The sequence below is a fragment of the Hibiscus syriacus genome, unplaced genomic scaffold (genome assembly GCF_006381635.1).
Source record: "Hibiscus syriacus cultivar Baekdansim isolate YM2019G1 unplaced genomic scaffold, ASM638163v2 tig00110556_pilon, whole genome shotgun sequence".
Lineage (NCBI taxonomy): Eukaryota > Viridiplantae > Streptophyta > Magnoliopsida > Malvales > Malvaceae > Hibiscus > Hibiscus syriacus.
The window spans coordinates 124,921-150,790 of NW_024062779.1; the positions used below are offsets into that span (position 1 = coordinate 124,921).

At 37.0% G+C, this 25,870-nt stretch overlaps 4 protein-coding genes and 1 long non-coding RNA gene across 5 annotated transcripts; 4 read left to right on the forward strand and 1 right to left on the reverse strand.

The window, feature by feature from the left end:
* Positions 1 to 8,300: 8,300 nt before the first annotated feature.
* Positions 8,301 to 9,284, forward strand: LOC120131774. The gene has a single exon (XM_039148691.1). The coding sequence runs from the start codon at positions 8,301 to 8,303 to the stop codon at positions 9,282 to 9,284; it is 984 nt and encodes a 327-aa protein (XP_039004622.1).
* A 1,251-nt stretch (positions 9,285 to 10,535) lies between these two features.
* Positions 10,536 to 13,097, forward strand: LOC120131301 (plant UBX domain-containing protein 4-like). The gene is made up of 4 exons (XM_039148308.1): positions 10,536 to 10,747; positions 11,836 to 12,121; positions 12,378 to 12,473; positions 12,554 to 13,097. Exons 1-4 carry the CDS (start codon positions 10,599 to 10,601, stop codon positions 12,935 to 12,937), a joined length of 915 nt encoding a protein of 304 aa, XP_039004239.1. The 5' UTR covers positions 10,536 to 10,598; the 3' UTR covers positions 12,938 to 13,097.
* Positions 13,098 to 16,521: 3,424 nt separating this feature from the next.
* On the forward strand, positions 16,522 to 18,707 carry LOC120131302 (chromatin remodeling protein EBS-like). Its single transcript, XM_039148309.1, has 5 exons — positions 16,522 to 16,805; positions 17,189 to 17,531; positions 17,643 to 17,711; positions 17,813 to 17,948; positions 18,409 to 18,707. The coding sequence occupies exons 1-5, from the start codon at positions 16,706 to 16,708 to the stop codon at positions 18,433 to 18,435; spliced, it is 675 nt and encodes a 224-aa protein (XP_039004240.1). The 5' UTR covers positions 16,522 to 16,705; the 3' UTR covers positions 18,436 to 18,707.
* A 451-nt stretch (positions 18,708 to 19,158) lies between these two features.
* On the reverse strand, positions 19,159 to 23,343 carry LOC120131353 (O-fucosyltransferase 2-like). The gene is made up of 10 exons (XM_039148359.1): positions 22,770 to 23,343; positions 22,234 to 22,323; positions 22,016 to 22,115; positions 21,855 to 21,916; positions 21,644 to 21,732; positions 21,245 to 21,365; positions 20,999 to 21,142; positions 20,510 to 20,844; positions 20,147 to 20,387; positions 19,159 to 19,597 (listed from the first exon to the last, which is right to left on the reverse strand). Exons 1-10 carry the CDS (start codon positions 23,205 to 23,207, stop codon positions 19,289 to 19,291), a joined length of 1,929 nt encoding a protein of 642 aa, XP_039004290.1. The 5' UTR covers positions 23,208 to 23,343; the 3' UTR covers positions 19,159 to 19,288.
* Positions 23,344 to 24,830: 1,487 nt separating this feature from the next.
* Positions 24,831 to 25,376, forward strand: LOC120131691. The gene is made up of 2 exons (XR_005516943.1): positions 24,831 to 24,923; positions 25,102 to 25,376. It is a non-coding gene; the product is annotated as an uncharacterized LOC120131691 (long non-coding RNA).
* The last annotated feature ends 494 nt before the right edge of the window (positions 25,377 to 25,870 follow it).

Below are 25,870 nucleotides of genomic sequence, written 5' to 3' on the forward strand. Positions count from 1 at the left end.
AGGCCCCTTCAATAACAAATTTAACTTTTTGGTGCAGCGTGGAGGGTACTGTACCTGCTTGATGAATCCATGGCCTTCCCAAAAGACAGCTATAGGATGGCATGATATCCATCACAAGGAACTCAACATCATAAGTGGCTGGTCTGATGGTCAACGGTACTTCGATCTTACCGACTACTTCTATTTTGGTCCCGTCAAATGCTCAGACCACGTTCTGATAGGCTCTCATATAAGAGGTATCTATTGACAGCCTCTTCAATGACACCAAAGATATCACGTTCAGGGCCGAGCCATTCTCAATCAATACACTCGGTAAAGCGTGCCCTTTGCAATACGTAGTGATATGAAGTACATTTGTTCGACCTCTTCCTCCGGATGGAATCTCATCATCTGAAAACGAGATGAGATTATCAGCTTGAATATTGTTCACCAGTCGATCCATCTTGCTGACTGGTATGTCTTGTGGCACAAATGCTTGATTAAGGACTTTCAACAGTGCTTTTCGGTATGCCTCAGAGTTTAAAAAAGTGCTAGCATTGAAGTACGTGTAGGTAAGCTGTGGAGCTGTTCTACAATGTTGTACTCGTTGTGCTTCAAGATCTTGAGGAACTCTTTAGCTTCTTCTTCCTTTATAGGTTCTTTGACAGCTAACACATCTTCTTTGAATAGCTCCAATGGTTTTTGCCCCACTTTGCCATCACATCCTTTGGAAGTACTCACCTGGCATTCGTACTTCCATGACACTTGTTGATTGTCCTTGTATTGAAAAGGCCGAGGTGCTGTGATCACCACCTTGGTTGGTGTTGTTGTTGTCGTCTTCACTTTAGGGGTAATTATCAGAGGACTATCCATGCTATACTTCTTGTCAGATGATTCTTTGGTAGTGCAAACATCTGCTTTCGGGGAATCCTGAATTTCTTCATAAAACTCCAGCTCTTTCTGGTCCATCATGAGCTGGACTATCAATCTGAATTTTGGATACTCTTGCACATTATCCCCCTCTTCGTTGTGGTAACAACAATGGTTACCATCCTCAATCCTTGTTGCACGTGAATGGGGTGTAAGAAGCCCCGCCTTTACCATTTGGCTCCATACCCAAGCCAAAGGAGCTTTAACTTCCGAAACACAAGCTTTGATTCTCTTGCCATTCTCGGTGGTGATTGCGTTGATTCCTGTCTCCTGATGATTAGGTAAGGGATTCTGGGCTACGTTCGGTGTTCCAGAGTTAAAATGGATCCAGTTCTTGTTCCGCATTCGTTGTACAAGCCTCTTGAATGCGAGACAATTTTCGATTGAATACCCATGCACACTGCCATGATATTCACAGTGAGCGTTTTCGTCAAACTATTTCGGATATGGGGGTTTTATCGGATCCATTGGGTAGGGTGATAATGCGTGTGTGTCGAAGAATTATTGATATAACTCTTTATATGTCATGGGAATAGGATCAACCTGCTCCTTTTTCCTTTCTCTCCTTGGTTCTCTCTGAGGTTGGTTAGAAGTACCGGATGGTACAGCTGCAGTTGTTTTTGAACTTGAGACCGTAATACCTTTGTTAGCATTGTAGGTGTTGACATTGTTGATATCGCGGTCCTTGCTCTTCGTGGGAGGCTTCTTACTAGAGTCCCCTCCTTCGATTTTTCCTTGTTTTATGGCCAGCTCGACCATTTCACCGGCCATGACCAGATCTAAGAAACTTCCCGATATGATTGCCACCAGGTGCCCGAAGTAAGGTTTCTTCAGGGTCTGCACAAACAGCTTTCTAGTTTCTTTTTCATCAAATGGTGGATGAACTTGCACAGATAAATCCCTCTATCTCTATGCTTACTGTCGGAAACTTTCGTTATGTTTCTTTTCCAAGCTCTGTAGTATAACTCGGTCTGGTCTCATATCATTGATATGTTTGTACTGCTCTAAAAAAGACTTAGCTAAGTCTTTCTACGTCTTGGTATGAGTTCGGCTGAGCTGATTGTACCACCGGATAGCTGAATCCGATAGGCTCTCCTGAAAGCAGTAATTCAGGAGTTGGTCATTTCCCCCATATCCTATCATCTTCCGACAGAACATAGTGATATGGGCTGAAGGGCAGCTATTCCCGTCGAACTTTATAAACTCAGGAATTTTAAACTTTGGTGGAAATACCAAATCTGGAACTAGGGTTAGCTCCATTGCATTCACTCCATAATAATCATGGTCTCCTTGGACCATCTTCATCTGATTTTCAAGCATTCTGATCTTTTCTTTTATCTTTTTTTCTTTGTCCTCTTTATCGAAATCTGGGATATTGTAATCATCCGGATGGTTGTCAGGACAGGTTGTGGACATTTTCACCTTCGTAGTAGATTATGCTTTTCCTTTCGTCGCAGACGAGTTCTCTTGCAGTCCGGGCAAGATCCAGGGTGAAATAACCACCTGTGGGGTCGGTGATATGGTTACCCCCTCAAACACACCTGCTCCGGGTGCACTTGCTGGTTGCAGTAAGCCAGACAACTTAGCCACGATTTGGTCGACTAAGGATTCCTGGCTTTTTTTGATGGACTCCATGGTACTTTGACTGTTCTGAGCCATTTTTTCCTCCAATTCTTTCTGCAGCCTTGCCATGTTTTCTTGGATCTTCTCCATTCTGGCTTCTATTTGTTTCTTTTTTGCACGAGTATTGTGAGGGTGATGTGTGTCTTGAGCTCACGGCGGTATACTTGGTGTTTGCTCTTTTTCTTTCTAAGACATATTCTGTTGGTTAATATGAATGTAAAAACATGTAAAATATAAAAATAACATGAAATATAAAATGAAAGAAATGCAATGCATGATGTATGCAATTTGGAGGCATTGATCCAGAGAAAGTGTCCATTATTATAAATAATCCTTATTCAGACAAAAATGTTTTATCTTTTAAAAGACATAAAAACAAATCAAAGGTACATTCGGACTATATCATCTATACCCCGAACAGCTTCTAGTAGGTTGACAAGTCTTCTGCCTTCGTCTGTCACTGGTTTAATGCCTTGTCGAACCATTCCAGCTTCCCCTTGCTAGGCCATGAAGATGACGGACTGCCTTCTGTACTTTATCTAGGAAATCTCGGATGGTTACGTCTCTGGCCCTCACCCTTCACTGTGCTTGCTCACAACGAAAACACCATTGTAATCCTCCGTCGAAGGGAACTATCTGAAGCTTGTTCGCTTGCTTCTTGAACCCATCTACAATAGCTTCTAACTCAACTATTATCTTGTCAATTCTCTCTTGTTGTTTCTCTTTATCAGCCACCCAGATTCTCAAGCGTTGGTTCTGATACTGTCTGCCAAGCTCCTTTGAGCAGTCTTCAGTTGTTCCTTCCAAGCTCTTTCATCAATCCCTTCGAACTTCCTTTTCAGACTGTGAGCTTCGTTTTTCCAGTATTTTTGAGGACTCTTTTCTGTTCCCTTTCCAGTTTGTCTACTTTATCTTTCTGAGAGTCGGCATCGAGCTTCCATTGATAACGTTCAGCTTCAAGTTCCTTAACCCTCTGCTTCAGCTCGTTATTCACAGCTTCAAACTCTGCCTTGGCTATCTCAAATTCAGAAGGGACATGCCTGAGATATTCATCCATGGTCCGAGTGTCTTCACAGTCTGGCACCGGGATGTTATCATTCTTTCTCAATCTTCTCCACTTCACATAATCCGGAGTAAGCATGTCTCTAACAGCCACAATATCCATCTGGAACACTTTCTTCCAAGAGTCATCTACCTCTTTGATCATCTTCTTATAATTATCACCATGGTACACAAACTCTGATGCAGATAATCCATATGTAGCCGGGATGAACTGACGTGACCCATACTGTCTGAGTGCTAACAACGGAGCATACCCAACTGCACCCCAAATTCCAAGTAAGGTCATAGTGTTAGAATCCCCACACCGGAAAAGAACGTCACCGAGGAACAACCAGGGGGCTCTCCAGGTAATATCCTGATCCTGAAGATGTGTAAAGACTCTCATCCACTTTTCCCTTGAAGCACCTTCATGTCATTTCATAGTGATGAACTCTCCCAAAGGTGAATATGTAGTGTTGAATCGGCCTTGGGCAACCCCGTTAGTCTTCCAGAAATGGTTGTGAATCCAGACTTGAAGAAGCTGAGCGCATCCAATGAACCTTCCTCTGCCAGTTCTTCGAAAATGGTTGAGAGATCAAAAGGTCTCGGCCAAGATGGTCGGTGTTGGGTTGACTCGTTTTTAGAAGTTGTTCAAAAAGTTCCACCACGGCTGTGTCAATGCACCCCAAAGCTTTCGGAAAGATAATCAAGCTGTACATACCTAGTACAAACAGGTCTATAGTCTTCCACTCATCAGGGTGGTCCTTCATTAGTTGCTTTATGTGGATCCATTCAATTCCTTCCCCGTTGCCTCTGCGCTGAGCCCGGTCAATTATCAATTTCTCGTCTACTCCTGCAACTTTAGCCAGTGTATTCTTGAAAGGTTGACTTTTAATGTGTTTAATGTAGGCTCGCTCCAGTTTGATGTTTTCACAGTGCAGTAGTGTAGTGTACTCCTCGATAGTGGGCACCATGTCCTCCCGGTTAAAAGTGAAGCAACTATATCCCGGGTTCCAGAATTGAACCAAGGCTCTGATTAAGGGCTCATCAGTCCTAACATGGAGTAAAAGTGCAATGTCACCGTACCGTTGGCTGAACTTTCGTTTTCGATCATTCTTCCAACTGTCTCAGATGTCTCGAAGTCTTGAACATTGTTCTGTTTAGGCTGATAGAGGCATAGCTAACCAGCTCTGACACATAACTTCCTTGAAGACTGTCTCCCTTTTCCTTCTTAGTCTTCTCGGACCATTGTCGTACCTTGGGGTTTTTAATCTCTTGCATTACAACACCTTTGTCCATTTGTTCAGATTATTTTGTGCATAATAAATACCTTTTTAGGGATTAATGGCCTCTTGTTATGATGCAAATGCTAAGAAAACAAACACAAAGGTAAAAAGTTAGTAAAATAAAAATACATAAAAAGAGTGACAAAAGGAAGGGGAAAAACAAAATAAAAAAAACATGGTTAGGGTAAAAAAAATATCCAATATTTTGGCATGTGGTTTCGGGGTAGGCTCTATTTCTCCATAGTCTCCCGGTTTAGGTTCTAAAAAATGGTACCCGAGTTCTCCTTGCCGGTGTCCCCTTGGGCTTGCCCGACCCTTAGTCCTAAACCCATCACAGGCTTGTGTGGACCAGGTTAAACTCGAGATGACACATTCCCTTATGCCCATACGGAGAATAAATTCACACGAAGGCATAAGGTATATGAATCCCGAAGGCTACTTTCTAGGCTCATGCGGTGAATAAATTCACACGAAGGCGTCGCTTTCACCCCCACTTAAAACGGGTTCGGAGCTCGAGTTTAGAGCCTTAGATGAAAAATATTTAGGGGCTGAAATTATTAGAAAACGGTTAGTACAACTATTTACTCGAAAAAATATAATCAAAAGTAAGCAATAAGGATTGAAATGTTACCTTAAAATTTAAACTTACCCTTTTCGTTAGAAAGATAACTGGAAATTACCTTAGCCTGACTCACTTACCTGTGTCCCCAGCGGAGTCGCCAAGCTGTTGGAATCGTCTTTCGGGTGGGCCCCGGAGTTAGGCTTCGACTTAGGAAAATGGATTAGGAGTCGCCATCGATCATTTATTTATTAAAAATGGGTTGATCGGATACCTTATTTCTTACCTGATCTGTGTCTTACTAGTGATGTATCGGATTCGGGAGTCGGTTACAATCAAGGAAGGGTTAGCACCCTTGAACTGCCCTTTCGGTATTATATAATTTCCAGTTGTCATTAAGTAAGAAAATTGTAAGTTTAACTTAAAAGGTAAAACATCGATCCAAATTACTTACATCTGATTGTTTGAAAATGTACCCTTAAAAGATTAAATAGGTTAGACTTGTAGTGAAATATGCAATCAATGTAAAACAGAAATAATAAACAAAGCACAAAAAGATAAGGTAAATAAAAAAAATGATCAGAAAACAACACAAAATAATAAAAGATGAAAAAATAAATTATGAAACCAAACATAAAAAGGGAACTAAACAGAAACATAAATAAAAAAGAAAATAAAAAGAATAAAGTAAAAACATAAAAATGATACTAATAAAAATAATTAAAAGGTAGAATAGATACATATGTACAATGTAATGTGATAAACAATCAAATAAAAATAATTAAAATATATAGTGATAAGCATATAAATAAAATACTATGCGTGTACCTATATATATATATATATATATATATATATATATATAATGATAAGATATAATAATGGTATAAAATATATACATACATATATTAAAATACTATAAATAATAAATAAAAAAAGAAAAAATAATAAAATATATATATGATAACAAGGGTTAAAATGAAATAAAATAAAATTGGATGACCAAATTAGAGGATAATTTAATTTAAAAAAACTGAACCAAGGGGTAAAATGATGGATTTAAAATAAATAGGGATCGAATTGGGGATTAACCCCTTTTAATTATGAAACACGTGGATCCGGGTGCAAAGACGGGTCAACACGCGGACCCTTAACGGGTTATCGAGCCAAGTATAAAGCCAACTTTTCCATTTTTAGATTTCATTTTTCCATTCTCGTTGAAGCACCCCTTCCCCTTTCTCTCAAAATGTTCACTTCTGTTCAACCGTGTTCTTCATTTGAAGAACACGGCCACCCTAAATTCCAGAAAACAGCCATACGCCGCCCCAAGCCGCCTCACCGGCCGCCGTTCATCGACGACAAAATTTGATTTTTTTTTTGTTTTTCGAAAACCCTTCATCTCATCTTTAAAAAAATCAACTTGTTTTTTTCAAAAACGCCTTAAGGTCGCGTAGATATGGAGAAGAAGTTTCGGGAAAAAAATAATAAGGGGCCTCCCTCTGATCCTCGGCCGTACGTTTCGAATAAAAAAAAGAACAAAGAGCAAAATCAACACATGCAAGGCCAGAAATAACACAACGAAGGTAAAACGAACTACCTTTATTTCTCTGCTTCTCGAAAAAAATACAATGGCTTTTGATTGCTTCTCTATTCGTTAGTAATCTCGCAATATTTGTGTGTGCTCTCGTAATCTCTCTCTATGTCTTGCGTGTATTTGTGTGTGTATTCGTATCAGTTACAAGTGTGGATTACCCTTATTTATAATGTGAAATAAACCTATTTCTATGAGTTAAATCCTAGTAAAAGAATAATGCTTGTTTTTTGTTTGTTTGTTATCTCCACGAAATCCACACGCCGAGAAAATCGGAGCACGTTGCCATCGAAACAAGGGCTCTCCAATAGCCGTGCGAGGCTTGGATTTGTCAAGAGTATGCGGCGGCGTATGAGTGATGAGGGTTAGGGTTTCAGAAACCCTAACCTGCTTGGGTTCTTAGATGCTGGGTTGTGCCTTGTTGGGCCACGTGTAACGGTCCTAATCCTGTAAAAACAGAACATGAATTAGTACGTGTGCTCCATGTAATATGTATTATTTAATTATAGTATGTAACATATCATGTATTTATAATATAATACATATACATTGTATATAAATAATATCAACATCATGTATACTATAAATAATATCACATTAACATATATATGTCATGCACAAAGGAAAAAATGTATGTTATGCAACGTAAAATAATGCTAATCCATGGGACAAAATTTGGTGTCTTCACATATAATTAGAGAATTAAATTTATTTTATGAATTTTAAATTATGACTAATTTCATAGAATGTGTAAGTAATAAGGATTAAATGTGTAATTATAAAAATTTTATTAACGATCAATTCAATACTTCCGTTAACTGTTAGTGGCATGGTTGAATGCATTAAAATAGTTGGGTGGTCTGATTGATAAGAATTAAAAAAAATGACCAAAATATAAAAGAGCTATAGTTGGGTGGCGGTTGGTATAGTTTACCCATTTATAATTATCGAGATTTTATTGGTACTCTGCTTATTAAAGCTGGATAATCTAATCTGCATTTTGTTTCGTAATTAGAACAAGTCCCATGCTCTTTACTCTCTTTTGATGCATCCCATAAATGGGCTCAAATTTCATCGTTCCTAAGAGTCCCATAACTTTATCGTTTTTCACAGAAAAGCCACAAAAAGCTGAAACAAAAACTAAAAATTCTTATGTTTTCTTTATAATTTGTTTTCTGTTCTTTTCTGGGTTCATTCACTAAAAACACAAAACGCTTACCGTTCCTTGTAAAGAAAACCATAATAAATTATTTTTTCCTCTAAAGCTTTGTTTTTCTTCTACCAAAGGAAAATGGAGAGCCAAACAAATGAAAACAAAGAATCCAAAATTCTATCACCGTGCAGCAGTGGAAGAAGCAGTGCAAGTTCACCCGAATTCGAGTTCTGGATGGTTCGAAATCCGTCTATTCCTCAACCTTATCTCATCTCCGCAGATGAACTCTTCGTAAATGGCGTTCTCCGTCCTCTCCATCTCCTAAACAACAAACAACCTGAAAAGAGCCCACAAACCGAGCAGAACCCACCCGCATCAGAACCTTCGGTACCCGACACAGAGTCAGAGCCTGAGCCTAGCCCTCTTGTAACATCCTACCCGACTCCTGCCTTATCAGCTTCGAAACGGTGGAGGGATATTTTCAAGAAAGAAAAAGGAAAGAGCGGTGCCAAAAATCAACAAGACAAGGATAAGGAGAAAGATAAGAAGAAAGAATTCAAAGAAAAGAAGAGTCAGAGTCAAAGCGGAGAGAGTCAAGCTGAGTTGAACATAAATATCTGGCCTTTTTCAAGGAGTAGATCCGCAGGTACCAGCGCGTCCCGACCCAGAATGACCGCCTCGACGGCGGGTGCCCGTAAAGTGAGTAGCGCTCCATGTACCCGTAGCAACTCAGCCGGTGAATCGAAGTCGAGAAAATGGCCGAGCAGTCCCAGTAGGGCAGGGGTTCACTTGGGGAGAAGCAGCCCGGTTTGGCAGGTTCGTCGTAGTGGTTCCGATGTTAAGAGTTTCAATGCCTTGGCCCGGACCGCTGACAAGGGTAGCGGTAAAAAGGAAGTAACTGAAGCTCGTCGCTATAAAACCGGTAACGGTAGCATCAATAATTGTGCCAATGTGAACGTGCCAATGTGCATCGGGTATAAGCGTCATTTGAATTGTAGAATCGACGATAATAGTGCCGCAGTTGGCGGCAGCGATGTTAATGGTAGAAGCAGCGGATCTAACCTTAGAAGTGGTAATAACTTTTTTAATTTGCGTAATCTCTTTACTAAAAAGGTTTATTAACCCTCTTTTTTATTTATTTATTTTTGCTGTTAATTGGATTCTAATTTTTATAAATATATAAATTTTCTTGTTTATCCTTTTGTTATTCTTCCTTCAATATTGTGTAAACATAGATCCGTTTTTTCAGTCTTGACATTCGCTAAACGCTACTGCACATCTTTTTCCCGTTTGTAAATTACGAGCGCTATTTTGAATGCACAAATTTATTTGAAAATCTACAATTAAAGTTATTAAATAAAAATATTAAGAAAATAATGGTTTGTGTATTATTTGATTGGGAATATTTTTAACATTTATGTTTATAAAATAATTTAATTATATCTAATATTTCTTCTAAGCAAAATACCAAATGGATTTGTAATTTATATTCAATATTCACCATTTTAGGACATAATTTTTTAATATTCAACACTTAACCTTTTAGTATTTAGTGTTTTAATACTTAATTATTATAAGTTAAAGAGATTGTTAACTAATTAATTAGATTAGATGGGTTAAATAATTATAAATGAAAATGAATGGATGTATACAGGGATTTGGTATTCCTACCGTATATGATGCTAGACAAGTAAAATAAATCAATGGCTTCGAATCATAATTGTGTTAAGACATCAACCAATAGCTTTGCAGTTTGGTTGATTATGTTTACTACTTGTTGCTAGTTTCTGGGTTATGAAAGCCATAGAAAACAGAAGATTTTTGTGCATTCATTCTTGTGGAAACCGTACAAGGGCAAAGCCCCAGCACAACGTCGTTTCAAAAGAAAATAAAGGCATTCGTTCTTAATGAAAGGCACCATCCTGTCATGATCGCATTGAAAAAAACTTGGTTGGAGCTGAAATAAAAATGTGGCTTTCAATCAATAATATATATGACCGAATCAAGCAAGGGCCAGTTTCATCAAGAATTACCAGTTGTATGACAAATTGTAAGCGCACTGAAGGACATCCAGGTCTGCTTTTCGACCCAAATGTCGATTATGAGGTGATAAGGTCCCCATCCCTAGACAATGATTTGGGCCAAACACGCTTACAGTCCGAAATTTTCAGAAACTAAAGCTGGCCCCAGGGGATATGGACCGAGTCAGCTACCTTGGGCTTTAATTCGATGATGGAAAATAGAATCCAGCCGCCGACAATCATATAATTTTCGGCTCAAGGGCACATGGTGTAGCCAACAAGAAATCAAAGCCTATGTATGTTCACTCCCCAAAGTCTAGCCAAGCCAAGCTATATAGCCCAGGGAGCTCCAGAAAAATAGAATTTCCTATTCTCTATCTCTCTCTACGAACTTTATTCTCGTTCGGACGAATCAATGGCCTCCCGTGACAAGAAACCAGCTAAGCCGTCGAGCAGCCGCGCCGGTGGTATACGCACGCTCTCGGATCTTAACCGCCCATCTGGACACGATTCCGACAGCGATTCCGATAATCCGCAGGAGTACTACACCGGTGGCGAGAAAAGGTTCTCTCTCGCTCTTATTATTTCAATTTTTTCTTTTATTTAATTGACGCCTTATTTATTGTTATCGAGAATCATCCGATCCTTTGCTTGATTGTTGAGGAAATTTAAAGGTTGAGGTATGATTTGTTGATGAGTTGCTAATGTTTCAAACTTGGTTGATTTCTATGGCGCTTGAAGTGTGACAAAAAAAATTTATGAATAGAACTTAATATAGGATGAAAACATGACTAAGAACTTACTGGGGGGATTTGCTAGAGTGGATTTTGTTTTCGCCTGGTACTTTGGGCAAATTTTGTTAGTAGACTTTAAGATTTGCTTGGGATTTGAAAGCTATTCTTGCAAAGTATTGACACTGTTGTTCACATTGAAATTGAGTTATGTTCTTGGTAAGCCTTTCTCGGTTTGATGGTATGGTAAACTAAAACTGCCATTTCTCAAAATAGCAGATCATGTTGAATTTATCATTTAAGGTTGACAGATTTGCTTTAGTGTCAGCTGGGGGATATAAGCATTTTGAATTTCAAGGGATCTTACTAACCAGGAAATGTCCTCTCTTTGATGATGTTAGTTTTGATCTCACTTGCATGTAGTGCAAGTTGAATCATTTCTGGGACAGGCATTCATATATGTTTTGTTTTTAGATATTTTAGTGTTTTCAGTATAATTCTTGTTCTGTTCAAACAAAAACATGCTATCTTGTTTCTTGTCTAATGGCGCATAGAAGCATACTATGTGTATTCCTTTCTCATGTGATGAGAACTTACTGCTAGCAAATTTTAACCTTCTTGCTTGCTTCACATTAGGTGATGTATAATTATTTTCTCATTTGATAGAATTCGAAAGCCTTATTCTATAGTATTTTTGGATGTAGTTTCTGTTTAGTTACAAGCTGCTAGGTTTTGACCTGAGAGTCTGGCGTGCGGTCCAGGAGCAACTTTATTAATCAACACAAAACCATCATTCTTTTTAACATTGATGAAGCCGTTTTCATTTTTTATGCCAATTTTTCTAAGAGAATTCATCCAACCCTGCAATTCAGTTTATTATGATGACATGCTAAAGGTGACCAACAACTCTGCTTTTTGCAGTGGCATGCTTGTTCAAGATCCTTCTAAGAAAAATGATGTAGATGAGATTTTCAATCAAGCTAGGCAACTTGGAGCTGTGGAAGGTCCTCTCGAGCATCCTCATCCTTCATCAAGCTCAACAAGTTTTACTGGAACCGGTAGATTACTCTCAGGAGAAAGTGTGCCTTCTGCACCTCAGCAACCCGATTCTGTTATTCACAACATAGTTTTCTGGTCCAATGGTTTCACTGTAGATGATGGCCCTCTTAGAAGGTTGGATGATCCTGAAAATGCACTGTTTTTAGAGGTAATGACACGTATGATTGAACACCTCTTTTCTAAGTAAGAGTTAAAAAAGATAAATAAAGTGACAGATGCTACTGAAGGGGATGATTTCATAGTTACTGAGTTTGGACTTCCATATTCTTTTCTTTTCCATTTTGTGTACCTTGCAAACAGGCGTTCCATTCTATATGTTTTCAATTCTTTTGTAAGTGAATTAATTTATATGTCTCGGAATGCTGTTTCTTGTTTATTCACTTCTTGGTTGCATGCCAATGCAGAGCATCAGAAAGTCCGAGTGTCCTAAAGAGCTTGAGCCTGCTGATAGAAGGTCTTCTGTTCATGTCAATCTGATAAAGAGGGAGGAGAAATTCCCCGTGGGTCTCTCGCTCTTGTCGACATTACCTTAGCCCAAAAGGTTGAAGCCCATCTATAACTCCTATTTTTATCCTTGCAGGAACCAGAGAAGAAACGCCAAGTAGCGTTTCAGGGTGTTGGAAGAACTCTTGGTAGCAGCAGTAGTTCGGCATCTCCTGAGCCAACTCTCAGTTCCAATCCTTTCAACTCAGCTCCAAGCCCTTCTTCTGGCTTAGTTGTGGACGAAAGTTTACCATCAACCTCTATTCAGCTCAGGTTGGGTGATGGGACTCGCATGATAACCCGCTTCAATCTCCAGCATACGATTGAAGACGTCCGTTCCTTCATCAATGCATCTAGACCTGGGAGCACAACAAACTATCAACTGCAGATGATGGGTTTCCCTCCTAAACTTCTTACTGATCCATCCCAAACCATAGAGCAGGCAGGCCTTGCCAATTCCGTGGTAATCCAGAAGCTCTAGAACTGGTTGCTCCGAAACTGTCTATCTAATCTCTACAACTGCTTATTGTACCAAGTGGGAAAAGTTCCATTAGCTTGTGATCATGAACTACTACAGTGCACTGGAAACTCGTTTTTTATGGTTGTTTGCGAATGAATGGGATTGAATTGTTTGAACTCTCTCTCTCTCTCTCTCTCTCTCTCTCCTCATTGTTTATATCTAATAATCATCACTTTTCTAAGCGGTAAGTTACAGGATAACTTATAAATAATAGGGTAAATTCCCTTATTAGTCATCCAACTATAGGATTAGTTCTATTCTGATCACTAGTTAAAAATCTAGCAAATTTGGTCATAAATGTTACAAAATCATATTTATATGTGGCTACTGTTCTTTGAATTATAAATCAAGTTGCCATTGTTCCCCCCCTAAATGGATGTAGTAACATATTTAGTTATATTTATATATATATATATATATATATATATATTATTTCTGAAAATTTAATAAAGTTAGTCTCGTCAGCAATTTCAAGAGCATGTGTTAAAAGCTCTCACACCTCCCTTTTTCCTTATATTGTGGGTTCAATACTTATTAGAAATAAAATTCTCTTTCCTCTCTTTCTAGATAATATAACAGGCGATGATCATATTGATATAATTTGTAGTTGAATGATTAATATAGTAATTTGTTCTAAATAATATATAGAGGTGCTGAAGTTGTCACCATAAGCACTTCGTTCTTAAGCTCATCATTTCCACACAAAGTTCCATTAATAACAAAGGAAAAGGTCGGCCGAGGCTGGAGAACTTCATCAACAGGTTTTTTCTTTAACATCCAATGATGGAGGGGTAGTAGAATATAGATGTGTATTTTATACAACAATAAATGCCATATATTATGGTTCAAATTACAAGTCTAATTCATAAACTGTAAGTACATAAATTATCTAGTTAAAACCGTTGTACTGGGCTCTTGAATTTTAAATTATAAATTATAAATTTTGAGATAGAATCTCGTTCCCCCCAGTACATGTAAAGCCAATTCAAGTCAGCCACACCAGATTAAAATCTATGTTTTATAGTATAAGTTTAACTCATAAGCGGAGCATTAGACAGTGGACTTGGAGTTCAATTGGCAAAAAAATTAGCCTTTGGTTACAATAAAACCTTTTAAGAAGATCAAAATAATTTTAAATCTATCTAACTCAATCGAGTGAGATTATTTCATACATTTCATTTAAACTCTTAAGGACAGGAATTCTAAAAACAAGATTGATTATCGAGAAATAATACTCATAAATCATCAATTGTATCTATAGGTTTAACTATTTTTTTTTGTTTTCTTCGCTATGCACCTTTTTTATTAATTGAAGTAAATTTAATACAATATCTATTCAAAGATAACTCTCAACTATTTGATATTAAAAGCTTACACTCCCGACATTCCTGATACTCGAACCCAAAACCTCAAGGAATAACAACAATTCCTTTACCACCGAGATCGTTTGGTTTGTACTAAAAATCTCAAATCATTCTTAAAAATTAAATTTATTCTTATTTTTTTCTTTTAATTGTATTAAAATAGACGCGCTACATATTTAAGCCTTTCTAATTTATACATAATTTATCCTAAATTCTCATCTCACCATGGCATACATTTTTGTATTTTAAAGAATTAGTAGTAAGGGTGAGCAAAACTCGACTTGACTCGAAAATTCGATTTTTTTTACTCGACTTGATTTAAAAAAACTCAACTCGAGTTGATTTCGAGTTGTAATTTCATAAACTATACTCGACTTGAAAAAACTTCAAATTCAAATCGAGTTGTAATATATAACTCGAATAGTCAATATTATTTTTCTCGTTGAAAAAAACTATTTTTCTAAGCCTTTTAATTGATTTTATGGATTGATAACAGTTTCGACGTGGTGCTACTATGCAGGCCCTAAGCCAAGAAGTCGTGCTTTTAAATTGAATAAGAAGGTTCGAGTCTCGGGGTGAAGGAAAGGTAAGTCAATATTATTTGGCATGTGTATTCTTCATACTATTTTGCATTTCATAATGTGGATTTACTATTAAACTCAGAACAATATTTTTCAGCGCTAATTGAGTTTTGAATCCTAGCTGATGAGTACTGCACAATTGAACAGCCTTTTGTCTTTGAGGATTTGGAGGTCCCTACACACAAAACCAAAAACATTGTGAACTATGTAAACCAAATGGAGATTGCCAAGAAACTTCTGCTGGTGGATGGAGGCCCCATAAATGAGAAGTTGAAGCTAGCTACACAAAATCTACACTATGTCAATGTACTGCCATCAATTGTAAGTCGGTGTTAACTGTAATATTCCAGTGTCTCCAATTATTAGCAAAACATAGTTGAACTACTGGCTTGCCTTTGTCATTATTACATGGTAACACTGTATTAATAACTTTTCGTTATCGCTGTCATTATGATAGATTTGGATTTAGAACTATTTGAATGCTATGCCTAGTGGTATGAACATATGCATCATGCTCTTGGATTGCTTAAATACGCAATTGCCGAAGTTGGCTAGTATGATATTCCCCCCCCCTTTGATGCTGACACTGTTGTGTGTGTTTTTGCAGGGCTTGAATGTCTACAGCATCTTGCAGCATGACACATTAGTGATGTCCCGTGATGCTGTTAACAGGATTGTTGAGCGAATGCACACACTCCAATCAACTCGTTGAACTAGAATTGCGGCTATTGGTTTTTTAGTTTTCTCCCGGAATAGGAAGCCTTTATTTTTACTCGAAGCAGCTGAGAGAAAAAGAAGAGAAACCCCAAATGATTAGTGTGTTGCCTAATGGATGGCTGGAGGTATAAGCTCGTTTGTAGAAACATATTCAGCTTTGAGTTTTGTTGTTCAAATCTGGCGAGAGAGAACAAGAGTGTTATTCTCTTCTCCTATATTCCCATTTAGCAGTAATAAATTTTCACTGGCTTAAGCATGCCTGACCATTCGTTATAATTTAATTCTTAGAATATCATTACAAAACCTTGATGATGCTGGTATTAAAAATGCATTTAGATTATTATTTAACGGTATGTTAGATAATGATACATTAAAAGTCATGTGATATATTCGAAATTAGTTGTAGTTTCTTTTTACTGCAAAATCAAACCACTAAGGTCTACACGTGTTTCCAATAATCAGACCCATTGGTAGGTAACGGTTATGAAGCTGATAAAACAAATATTTTTTAAATTATCATTAGATTAAGATTTTTTATTTAATTAAACACAACATGTGCGATTAAAAATTAAAAAAAAAACTTGATAAAACAAATATAGTATAGAAAATAAATAATTCATTAAACCTGAGATATTATATAAAAAAGACTTGAATAATAACATTTTTTTAATTTTCCAACTATTTTTCATTCTGTTGAGAAATTTATAACAGTGTAAATCTGTATGACTGTAATTGGGAAACTAAATATATATACGCTTATATTATGTATTTAAAAAAACGTACATGTCTCCTTTGAACAATTTCCCCCCGCAATACTGATATTATTTATATAAGTAGAATTAAAATAAAATAAAATAAAATGGTTGTTACTCCAGCACTTGACTGTATTGTCTCCACCACCATAGTACTTTCTTCTTGAATGAGTTGTCTCCACTCTTCCTCTTCCACTGGGAAATCTTAGGGTTTTGTCCATCTTTCTTCAATTCTCCCCTTATTTGTTCGAAAGCTTTCCATTTTCCCTTTCAAAGAAAAAGATTTGAACTTTCCACCTCAAAACCCTAGCTTCCATGGCAAAAACAAGACCAGGGGTTTCTGCTACCAAGGCCAAACAAGGCAAGAAGGACCTCGACTCTTACACCATCAGAGGCACCAACAAAGTTGTCAGAGGTACCGTGTTCATGTAGATATATACGCCTACGAATACGTGTATGCAGTAAAAAAATGCGGCTTTGGTGGGGGGAATTTTCGGATCTCGACATTTCGTGTTTATTGATTTTAAAATTTCCAAACATTTCATGTAGCATTTAGTTATGACGATTAAGAAGTGAATCCTTGGTTGTTTTGTAGTCGGGTTACTTTTTGCTAATGGATGCGTATACGTTCGTGTTGAAACATGTGATTTTGTTTGCAGAAGGGGTTGAATATGCATCTATCATATCAACACCAATGTATATACATATTGGTGTTTTTTACGGGAGTAAAATAGATGTTAAGAAATTGTAGTTTGTGATGGCTGATAGTTGAAATTTGATTTTTTTTTTCTTTTGCAGTTGGGGATTGTGTTCTGATGCGTCCTTCCGACAGTGGTAAGCCTCCATATGTGGCACGAATTGAGAAAATGGAAGCAGATAGCAGGAACAATGTGAAGGTTAGAGTACGGTGGTATTATCGTCCGGAGGAGTCACTTGGAGGAAGGAGGCAGTTCCATGGAGCAAAGGAGCTGTTTCTGTCAGACCACTATGATGTGCAGAGTGCCTATACCATTGAAGGGAAGTGCATTGTTCATTCTTTCAAGAACTACACTAAGCTGGAGGATGTTGGGGCTGAGGATTACTATTGTAGGTTCGAGTATAAGGCAGCTACCGGAGCCTTTACACCTGACCGAGTTGCCGTGTGAGTACTGTGATCTGTTGGTTTGTGAAATATGGCTTTTAGTTTACTTTTTGGCAATATGGTATCAAATATTTGGTGCCCCTGGGTTTTTTTTTTTTTATGTTTTTGAAGGTACTGCAAATGTGAGATGCCATACAACCCGGATGATCTCATGGTGCAATGTGAGGGATGCAAGGACTGGTATGGTGTTCTATGCTTCCTTTTATGATTTCCTGGTGCCAATGGCCTGATAATTTTTTAGATATTTGTAATGTTTTCATTGTGGTTCCTAATTCCTATAGGTATCACCCTGCTTGTGTGAGCATGACAATTGAGGAAGCAAAACTGCTGGATCACTTTGTTTGTTCTGAATGTTCTGAGGAGGATGTCAAAAGAGCGCAGAACGGGTTTCATCCATCACCAGTATCTGATGTAAAGGTAAGAGATCTTTTTACCAAATCCACATGATGCTTCACCAGTTGTTTCACTTTATTCTTTAAGACCTTTTATATTTCTAATCCTCCCATATGCAATTTATGGAACCTGTTTTTTGGTATCTTGCAAGGTAGTTTGTTTTATGAATTTAAGGGCAATTAAGTGACATTTTCATTCTCCGCAAAAAATAATAATGGCACGCATATATGCACTACAGTCACTGGAAACCCTAAAGTTAATGTTGGTTATCTGTGTTACAATTGATTATAAATGGATAGAACGTTCATTTAGTGAGGGAACGTGCATTACCCTGCAATGCTAGTTCTTTTATTTCTGTGAAGTGCCATATAAAATTGTCACCAGATATAGTGAAAAGTACATTTATCTGGATTTTTTGCTAAAAAAATAACTATTAGTGTTTTGAGGTTGTACTTCGATTTCTCATTTTTATGAACTTTTCCAGGTGGAAGCTAAACGGCAAAAGAGATAAGTTAATGATGGGGAAATTTTTGTTTCATAGGGGCGAGATTCCTTATGCTGATTTAGCTTGTTGGCTGCTGTTGTGTGAGTTGTATAGCGTAGAAGTTGTGTTTTGTCCAAATTGTGGCTGTTAGTAACTTACGTGCTGGAATGGAGACATCCGTGTCTGCGGTAGGTTAAGGAGATTAAGTCTGTACGGGAGGATTCATTTGTAGTTTCCCTGATGTTGAACCCATAGTTGCACTACAAAATATTTAGAATCTTGCCTTTCTTTTCGTGGCACATGTTCTTGGTTTATGCATTTGTCTCACCATAAGCTGTCTCACTAAAATTCAATCATCTGCAAAACTAATGTTGAATGACCCAAGATTGCTTTGGCTTTAGGTTGTGCCGAAACTATATTTGTTTCAAGAAATACACCCAGCCTTACGAAGAGGCACAACTTATGTAGTCCTTTTCTTTCATTGTGAAAACTTGGCAAATGGGATTAGTGCCGAATAAAGATAAAGGAATCATTCTTCTGGCTATGAGCTTCAATTTATCTTCTGCAGAAGAGAGATCAATATATTTAATTCTAATGTAAGGACATACAGCAGAATTTCATGGCTATGCTCTTCTTGCAAACATGGGTTGACCCTAAGATGTTTATTAAACAATAATTGAATTTCAACATCTACCAAAAAATACAATTCCCAAAGTCTTCTTCGACATTCAACTCAAAACGAGGATCCAACAAGGACAAGTTTGCCCAACAATAAACAATGTATAATTGATAAGAGTTTGATTTGAGACTAATATTAAACAACAAAGAATGTTACATGTTTTAATTGTAACATCTTTAAAAGTTATAAAACGGAAATGTGTCAATCAGTATGACACATACACTCTTTACACCGTGGATACCGGTATACGCTTCTACCTTTGGGTCTACTCTGGACATGCTTAGTTTGCCTAACTGCCTTCCTTACTCTCTGCTCAAACACTTTCCACTCTATAGTATTGTTCTTCACAAAGATATCGGCTAATCTCCTTTTATTTGGGCGTATTGTAGGCATCTTCCCTCCACCGTAGTATACTCGATAACCAGACACCAGAGATGACAATTGGCTACCAGAGTCTGTCATGGCAAATGCATCAGCTGCTGTGCAGGCAATAAAGTCCAGTGCTGCAAGCTACAGGTGAAAGGCCATAATGTCATTGCACTAGCAACAAGAATGAAAGTAAACAACATTGTTAAGAGCATAGAAAACCATTTGTCCTAATCTTACATGTCTTAAAATGCTGTATGGAAAGTTCTATCAGAAATCTTAGTTATTCCGTAATTTATATCAGTGGTCGTTAATGCAGTGAATTCATGAAAACAACCTGGAAACAAGCATTAGCAGCTTGTGCATATTGAAAAGAGCTAAATACCGAAGCAAATATGAAAGCCCAAATTTCGGAAAAGACCAGCAGCCAGAGGAGCCGACAACTCATCAATGCAAAAATAGCAAAACCCTATGTTACTCGGACTCGGGTGTGGGTGTCATATACATGTACTAAACACGAGCGAGTATAGTTAGACTTTTCTTATGTTTTACATGTATTTAAAGGATTCTTGGAGGTCATATCCCCATATCCATTTGTTGGACATGGATGCTTCAAGAAAAACGAAGAGTCCAGCAACATAGGCAAATCCTACAATTTTCATCAAACAAGAGGTGAAGGTGCCACACTGTTACCTGAGATGAAAAGTTCATGAATGGTTCAAGTTCCGTAGGTGAAAGCAAATTCTCTTTGGTAACTAGATTAGGATACAAACTTGTCAAAGCAGCTAATCTTGATGTCCCTCCATATATTTGCGCCCCTGCGACATATATTTGAGTCTTACGGTTGAAACCTAGAGCAGCAAGCATAAGTACTGATTCTTCTGGTGTTAAAGGACATAACCCTTCAGATCTGAGCATAGCAGGGGAAGGTAACCTGAAACAAGTAAAACAGTTGGTCTCGATATAAAACAATATTTTGCATGCTTCTCAAATTCAGAAGGAACGCAATGGTATAAATTTGACAAGAGACGGGAAAATATAGAAATTTATCCGTACTTTTCAGTCTTCTCTAGCTCTGTTAATGCAGGAAAATGGATTTGTCGAAATGCTTCCAATTCTTGTCTCTCTTCTTCACCTCCACCAAACTCACATAATGAATGAGCTACCATGTCGATCTCAAACCTCAAATGCAAAGCCAGATATCTGGATGGTTTTTTGGCACGATCATTCCTCTCAATTATAGCTGACACTGCATGTGGACCAACAAGATAATGATCTAATAGTCCTGGCTGAGCTGAATGCTTGTGCAATCTTTCAAGGAGTAAAGCAGCAGTTTCTTGTATCTTCGGAAGAAATTTAAGAGCATGAAAATTACATCTGCATCGAAGTCGCTAGATGAAGTTCCCAAATTAGGAAAAACATAAGAAAGAAAAGGGCACAGCTATAAATTTTATTAACAAGAACTCATTATAACATAACCAATGGATAAAAGCTAGAACTAAAAGGAACATGACATGGCCTCATATATCAAGACTAGAAATTTACCTGCAACTGAAATGGTATTGGGTCAAATGCCAAACGATTCCCAAATCCAACGAAATGGACAACTCTTTTCTGAAGTAGGATAGGGAGAATGTTTTTCAGATAAAAGCTTGGTTTAGATTCCTTCATAACATCTACGTCTGTCACCTGGAAAATCAAATAATGAACAATGACTGTAAGACAAAACAGCCCAGGACAAAAGCTGCAAGCAAAAACCATTCAGAACTTGATTTTGAGGATGAAACTCACAACGCTACCAATTGCCTCCAAATCTAGAGACTTTAGCTCTTCAGGAAGTTGTTTCACTATTTGAATATCTGGAGCCAGGTAGTTAATAAAATGCTCCTCCTGATAGATATCACTGAATTGACTACAAAATATAAACACAATGCAGTTATTCTTCTATGAAGACCAAATAGAAGACATTTCGGTAGATATTTTTATAAATTTAATCTGGAGGACAATGAATGTAATCTGAAAGTAAATTCCTTTCATTTAGTGTTCAAACAACAGTACACTTGAAAAAAAATAAAAAAGAAATGCTTTAATGCAATGAAACATCCATCTTCCAAGGGGAAGAAACACAAAAATGTAATAAAAATGAAAATTATCAGCAAAAGAAAAGAAAGGAACAAAAAGCTGCCTCACCTTACATCTTTCCAAACACTACTATACATAAATTTGGGAACAACAAGAGTTGCATTAAGTAAGCGAGCAACAACAATAGCATTGCAGACCTGTCACCGACGGTAACATTTATCAATCAAAAACCATATCTGCTAAACTCAAAAGGAGAGGAAGGATGAAAAAAGATGAGCTCAGAACACATGCTAGAATTTCTGTAACTGGAATCACTTACAGCTACACGCTGCTGGTTTATTCCACCATTTGCAGTGACCATAATGTATCCATTCTTACCCTCTACCAAATAAATAAATACGTAACATGAGAACTGAGTGATAGTCTAAACTTTGGTAACTTACATTGCGATGTAAACATATAGAAGTCAAAGAGAGATACCATCAGGTTCCCAGTTACGTTGATCAGCACAGGGTCTCCAAGAAGAGGCAGGAACTGAAGGTTCCTGCCATAAGTCTTTTGGTTCACGTTTATTTTGTCCCTGGCATAACAATTTTTTCAATGAAAACATGGAAGACAGGAGAATAGAAATTGTACCAAAACAGGAAGACCATCATAGAGAATGAACGAAAAAGATATCATTGCTTATATTTAAATACCTCGGCCAAAGCATGAGCGGCCAAAGCCAACAATCTTCCATAAATACCACTGTAATGCCTTTTCCCTTTACTAGGCTTTTTCACCTTTACCTGCAAAAAGCACAAAGGTAATGCTTTGGTGAATAAATTCATATCCTACAGAGAGTAATGACAATTGTCTAGAGAAATTGTAATCGTTGAGATCATGTCCAATACTTTCCAATGCTTTAACCATCACTATTCAAATGTGTGCGACTAATCCTTGAATTATGGAAGTCACACTTGTGAATGGTGATTAAAGTTGTATTAGATACTAAAGGAAACAAAGTAATGGAGGGAAGCCAAACCCACGTTATACAAGCTCTCTTTCACTTAGCAGCTTGGGGATAAATGGTTCATGCACTTCATTACACTGGAATTACTTACATTAATAAGGAAACAACGCAGCTAATTACATACTAAAATCCATTATTTTCTTTTTATAAAAAAATCCATTATTTTCTTCACCATTACCGTAAATGTGACATAACTCTCAAAGCAAATGAAAGTTGATATACCTGAGGCTGAGGCTGAATCGAAACAGAACTCCTAGAAGATCCGCCACGGGGTCCGACCCGGTGAGCTTGTAACCGCAAGAGCATAAACCAATCGATCAAGAAAAACAAACCCACCAAAGCAACCAACACTACGAATCCTTTCACCCTTTTCTTTTGGTACCATAGTTTAGATCCTCTTCTCCTCACCTTCTTTGATTGCTTCTTTCGATCGCCCCATAATTTTCCCAACAATTCACCTACAACAAATGACGCCCCGCTCTTTTCACCGTTCAAGAACCGACTGGGGCCGAGTCGGGGTGACTGACTGGGGGAACCTTGACGGCTCCTGGGACTCGCCCGGAGGTCAATCCGGTCGGGGATCCGACTGGAATTGGGTTGGTCTTGTTTAGATTCAGGAACAAGATCGTGGGGATTGTTTATGTTGATAGTTGAAGACATTAATTGATGGGTTTCAAGGCTTAGATCCAATGGAAATGAGTTAAGAGGAGTGATTTTTGCTCAGAACATCACAGCGAGCGATACAAACGCCGATTTATCCAGTGTGAAGTTAAGAGTGCGATTTTGCCGAACGCTGGAGGTGGTGTAGACATTGTTTTCAGAACCGGATCGGTTAGCGAATTAGTTATATTATTGATTTATTGGTTTAACCGGTTGAATCGGTTTGATCGGTCAGAATAACCAGACGATGTCATAATTATTTAAAAAATTAAATAAAAATATAAAATATATTTAATAAAAATAATTTTTTATATCACAAGTCATATTCAAAGCAAGTCATAACATATATAAGTTAAAAACCATAAAATCAAGTGAAATAAAATGATTCAAATTAACTACAACATAATATTTAAGGTAAAACATATTAAATAATAAATATAATTATATAACTATAATTAAAAAATAAATTTGGGGTTAAAAAATCATAACAAAATGATATTGTTTAGTTTATTTTTTAAAAAACAATCCCACATGGCTAAGAAACATAGAATAACATTCAAAAAGTCTAAAGAGTAAAAATATGATAACAAAACAATCTCACATTGCTAAGAAACATAGAAGCGCATCACAACTAACTTCTATAAATAATAGAGGTAATTTGGCATTCAAAATCATGGAGCCTTTTGATGAGCATTGAGTGAACTATTCTTTCACTTCAATCAAGCTCGAATTTTAGGCTTCAATCGAGCTTCTAATTTTTTTTGAGTTCAAGTTTCAATATTATTTTTCGAGTTTGAGTTGAACTTGATAAATTTTAGCTTGTGAGTTTGAGTTGAGTTGAGCTTACTTTTAAAGTTTTCAAGTTCGAGTCGAGCTCAGCAATACTCGAGTTCGAATTGGCTCGTTTAACAAACGACGTTGTTTGGTTTAATTTTAAAAAAAACAAAAATCCCGGTTTTTCCCGGTTTTTTTCGGTTTTTTTCTGATTTTCAGCCGATCCGGTTCGAACGGTTCAGCGGTTCTGGCCGATTCACTAATAGCAATTCAACCGATTTAAATTGAACCGGACTAAGTAACGGTTCTTGGTTAAACCGACCGGTCCGGTCCGATTTTCAAAACAGAGGGTGTAGGGGTTTGGTTAAAATTTCTGAAATTCTGAGATAAATCATGGAAAACTATGAGATTAGTCTCTTTTATTTTTTGTCTGGTTTACTTTAATTGTAACGTTAAGTTAGAAATTTTTTTGAAGCAATGGAATTGTAAGCTTCAACAGCCTTCATAGTCTTTCTTCATCATCTATGTTTGCACTCATAATATATCTGAAGATACCAAATTTCGCCCAGAACCAGACTACACGTGGCCCGACCCGGTTCAAGACCCGAACCACCCAAAGGTGCAGAACCCTAGTTCGCCGCAAGCCCTCAACATAGTCAACCCTGCACGATTCTGGAAGAGTCCCGATTTCGGTGGCAACGTCCTCCATTTTTCTCGGTGTTTGAAAACTACATGAAGATAAAAGACAAAGCAAAGAGTTTTAATCTCATTAGAACTCTAAAACCGCACGGAATAGGCTTTTATTTTTGCTATAAATAAGTGTAAAATCAATATGTAAAGGGGGGAGGAAGCAAGAAAAAGAGAGAAATTTCTTTCAATCGAAACACATTTAACAGCAATACAAACAAGAAGGAACTGAAATTGTTTCAACCAAACCCAAAGGTATTCCAGCTTTCTTTTTTCGTTCACTTTCTTTATATATTTGTTAAATCCTTGGTGTAATGGAAATTTTGTTCTTAAGTTCACGTAAGTTATAGGCTTAAGAAATAATAAATAAATAAATATTGGGAATTACCTTATTGTGGCTTCGTTGTTTGAGTTCTCAACTGAGGTGATGAAGGCTGCTTCGGTTCGTGGGGAGCCAACTGTCGCGGGATGATGAGCCAAAGGAGGAGAAGAGTGAATGGGTGTAAGGCTGCGAGCAGATTGAAATTGGGGAAGAGATGGGTTTTCTTATTTTAATTTTGGGCAAAATCACGCAAAAGATCCTCATACCTTTAGCGTGTTTTGCATTTAAGTCATCAAGTCATGGGTTAATTATCCATAGGTCCTAAAATGTTAAGCATCTACTTATATTCTGATCACTAATTTATAGGGTAAACCACCATTTTAGTCCCTCCTGTTCTAAGTGTATGTTATCATAACCCCCAAATCCGATTTTTAAACCCAATTTTAATTTGAATTCGACCTTCAATCGTGGTTTTATTTCAATTTAGTCCTGTTACTATTATTTTTCTTTTTATTTGTTTATTATAATCGTTATTATTATTTTTAATATTGTTACTTTACATATATACATATTTCTTATTTTACTTTATTTTTATATTATTACTTTTTATTTTGTTTACAAATTATTATATATATATTATTTTTATATATATTAATATAATTATTACTATTATTATTATCTTCATTTTTACTCATATATATATATATATACTATTTATTTATACGTTTCTTTTTTTATTTATTGTTTTCGTTTATTTGTTTTGTTTTTTTTAATATTTATTTATGTGTATATACGTATCTATTTGTTTTTTTTGGAATAATGTTTCCATGTATACATAATATACTTATTACCTTTTCTATTTTAAGATACCATATTTTAT

Coding starts and splice junctions, on each gene's coding strand:
- LOC120131301 (XM_039148308.1), top strand. CDS start 10,599: ATGGCCTCCCGTGACAAGAAACCAGCTAAGCCGTCGAGCAGCCGCGCC. Junction 10,748..11,835: donor TACACCGGTGGCGAGAAAAG/GTTCTCTCTCGC, acceptor TGCTTTTTGCAG/TGGCATGCTTGTTCAAGATC. Junction 12,474..12,553: donor AGAGGGAGGAGAAATTCCCC/GTGGGTCTCTCG, acceptor TTATCCTTGCAG/GAACCAGAGAAGAAACGCCA.
- LOC120131302 (XM_039148309.1), top strand. CDS start 16,706: ATGGCAAAAACAAGACCAGGGGTTTCTGCTACCAAGGCCAAACAAGGC. Junction 16,806..17,188: donor CACCAACAAAGTTGTCAGAG/GTACCGTGTTCA, acceptor TTTCTTTTGCAG/TTGGGGATTGTGTTCTGATG. Junction 17,949..18,408: donor CACCAGTATCTGATGTAAAG/GTAAGAGATCTT, acceptor GAACTTTTCCAG/GTGGAAGCTAAACGGCAAAA.
- LOC120131774 (XM_039148691.1), top strand. CDS start 8,301: ATGGAGAGCCAAACAAATGAAAACAAAGAATCCAAAATTCTATCACCG.
- LOC120131353 (XM_039148359.1), bottom strand. CDS start 23,207: ATGTCTTCAACTATCAACATAAACAATCCCCACGATCTTGTTCCTGAA. Junction 21,733..21,854: donor TAAACCAGCAGCGTGTAGCT/GTAAGTGATTCC, acceptor CGTCGGTGACAG/GTCTGCAATGCTATTGTTGT. Junction 21,366..21,643: donor AGTGTTTGGAAAGATGTAAG/GTGAGGCAGCTT, acceptor TATATTTTGTAG/TCAATTCAGTGATATCTATC.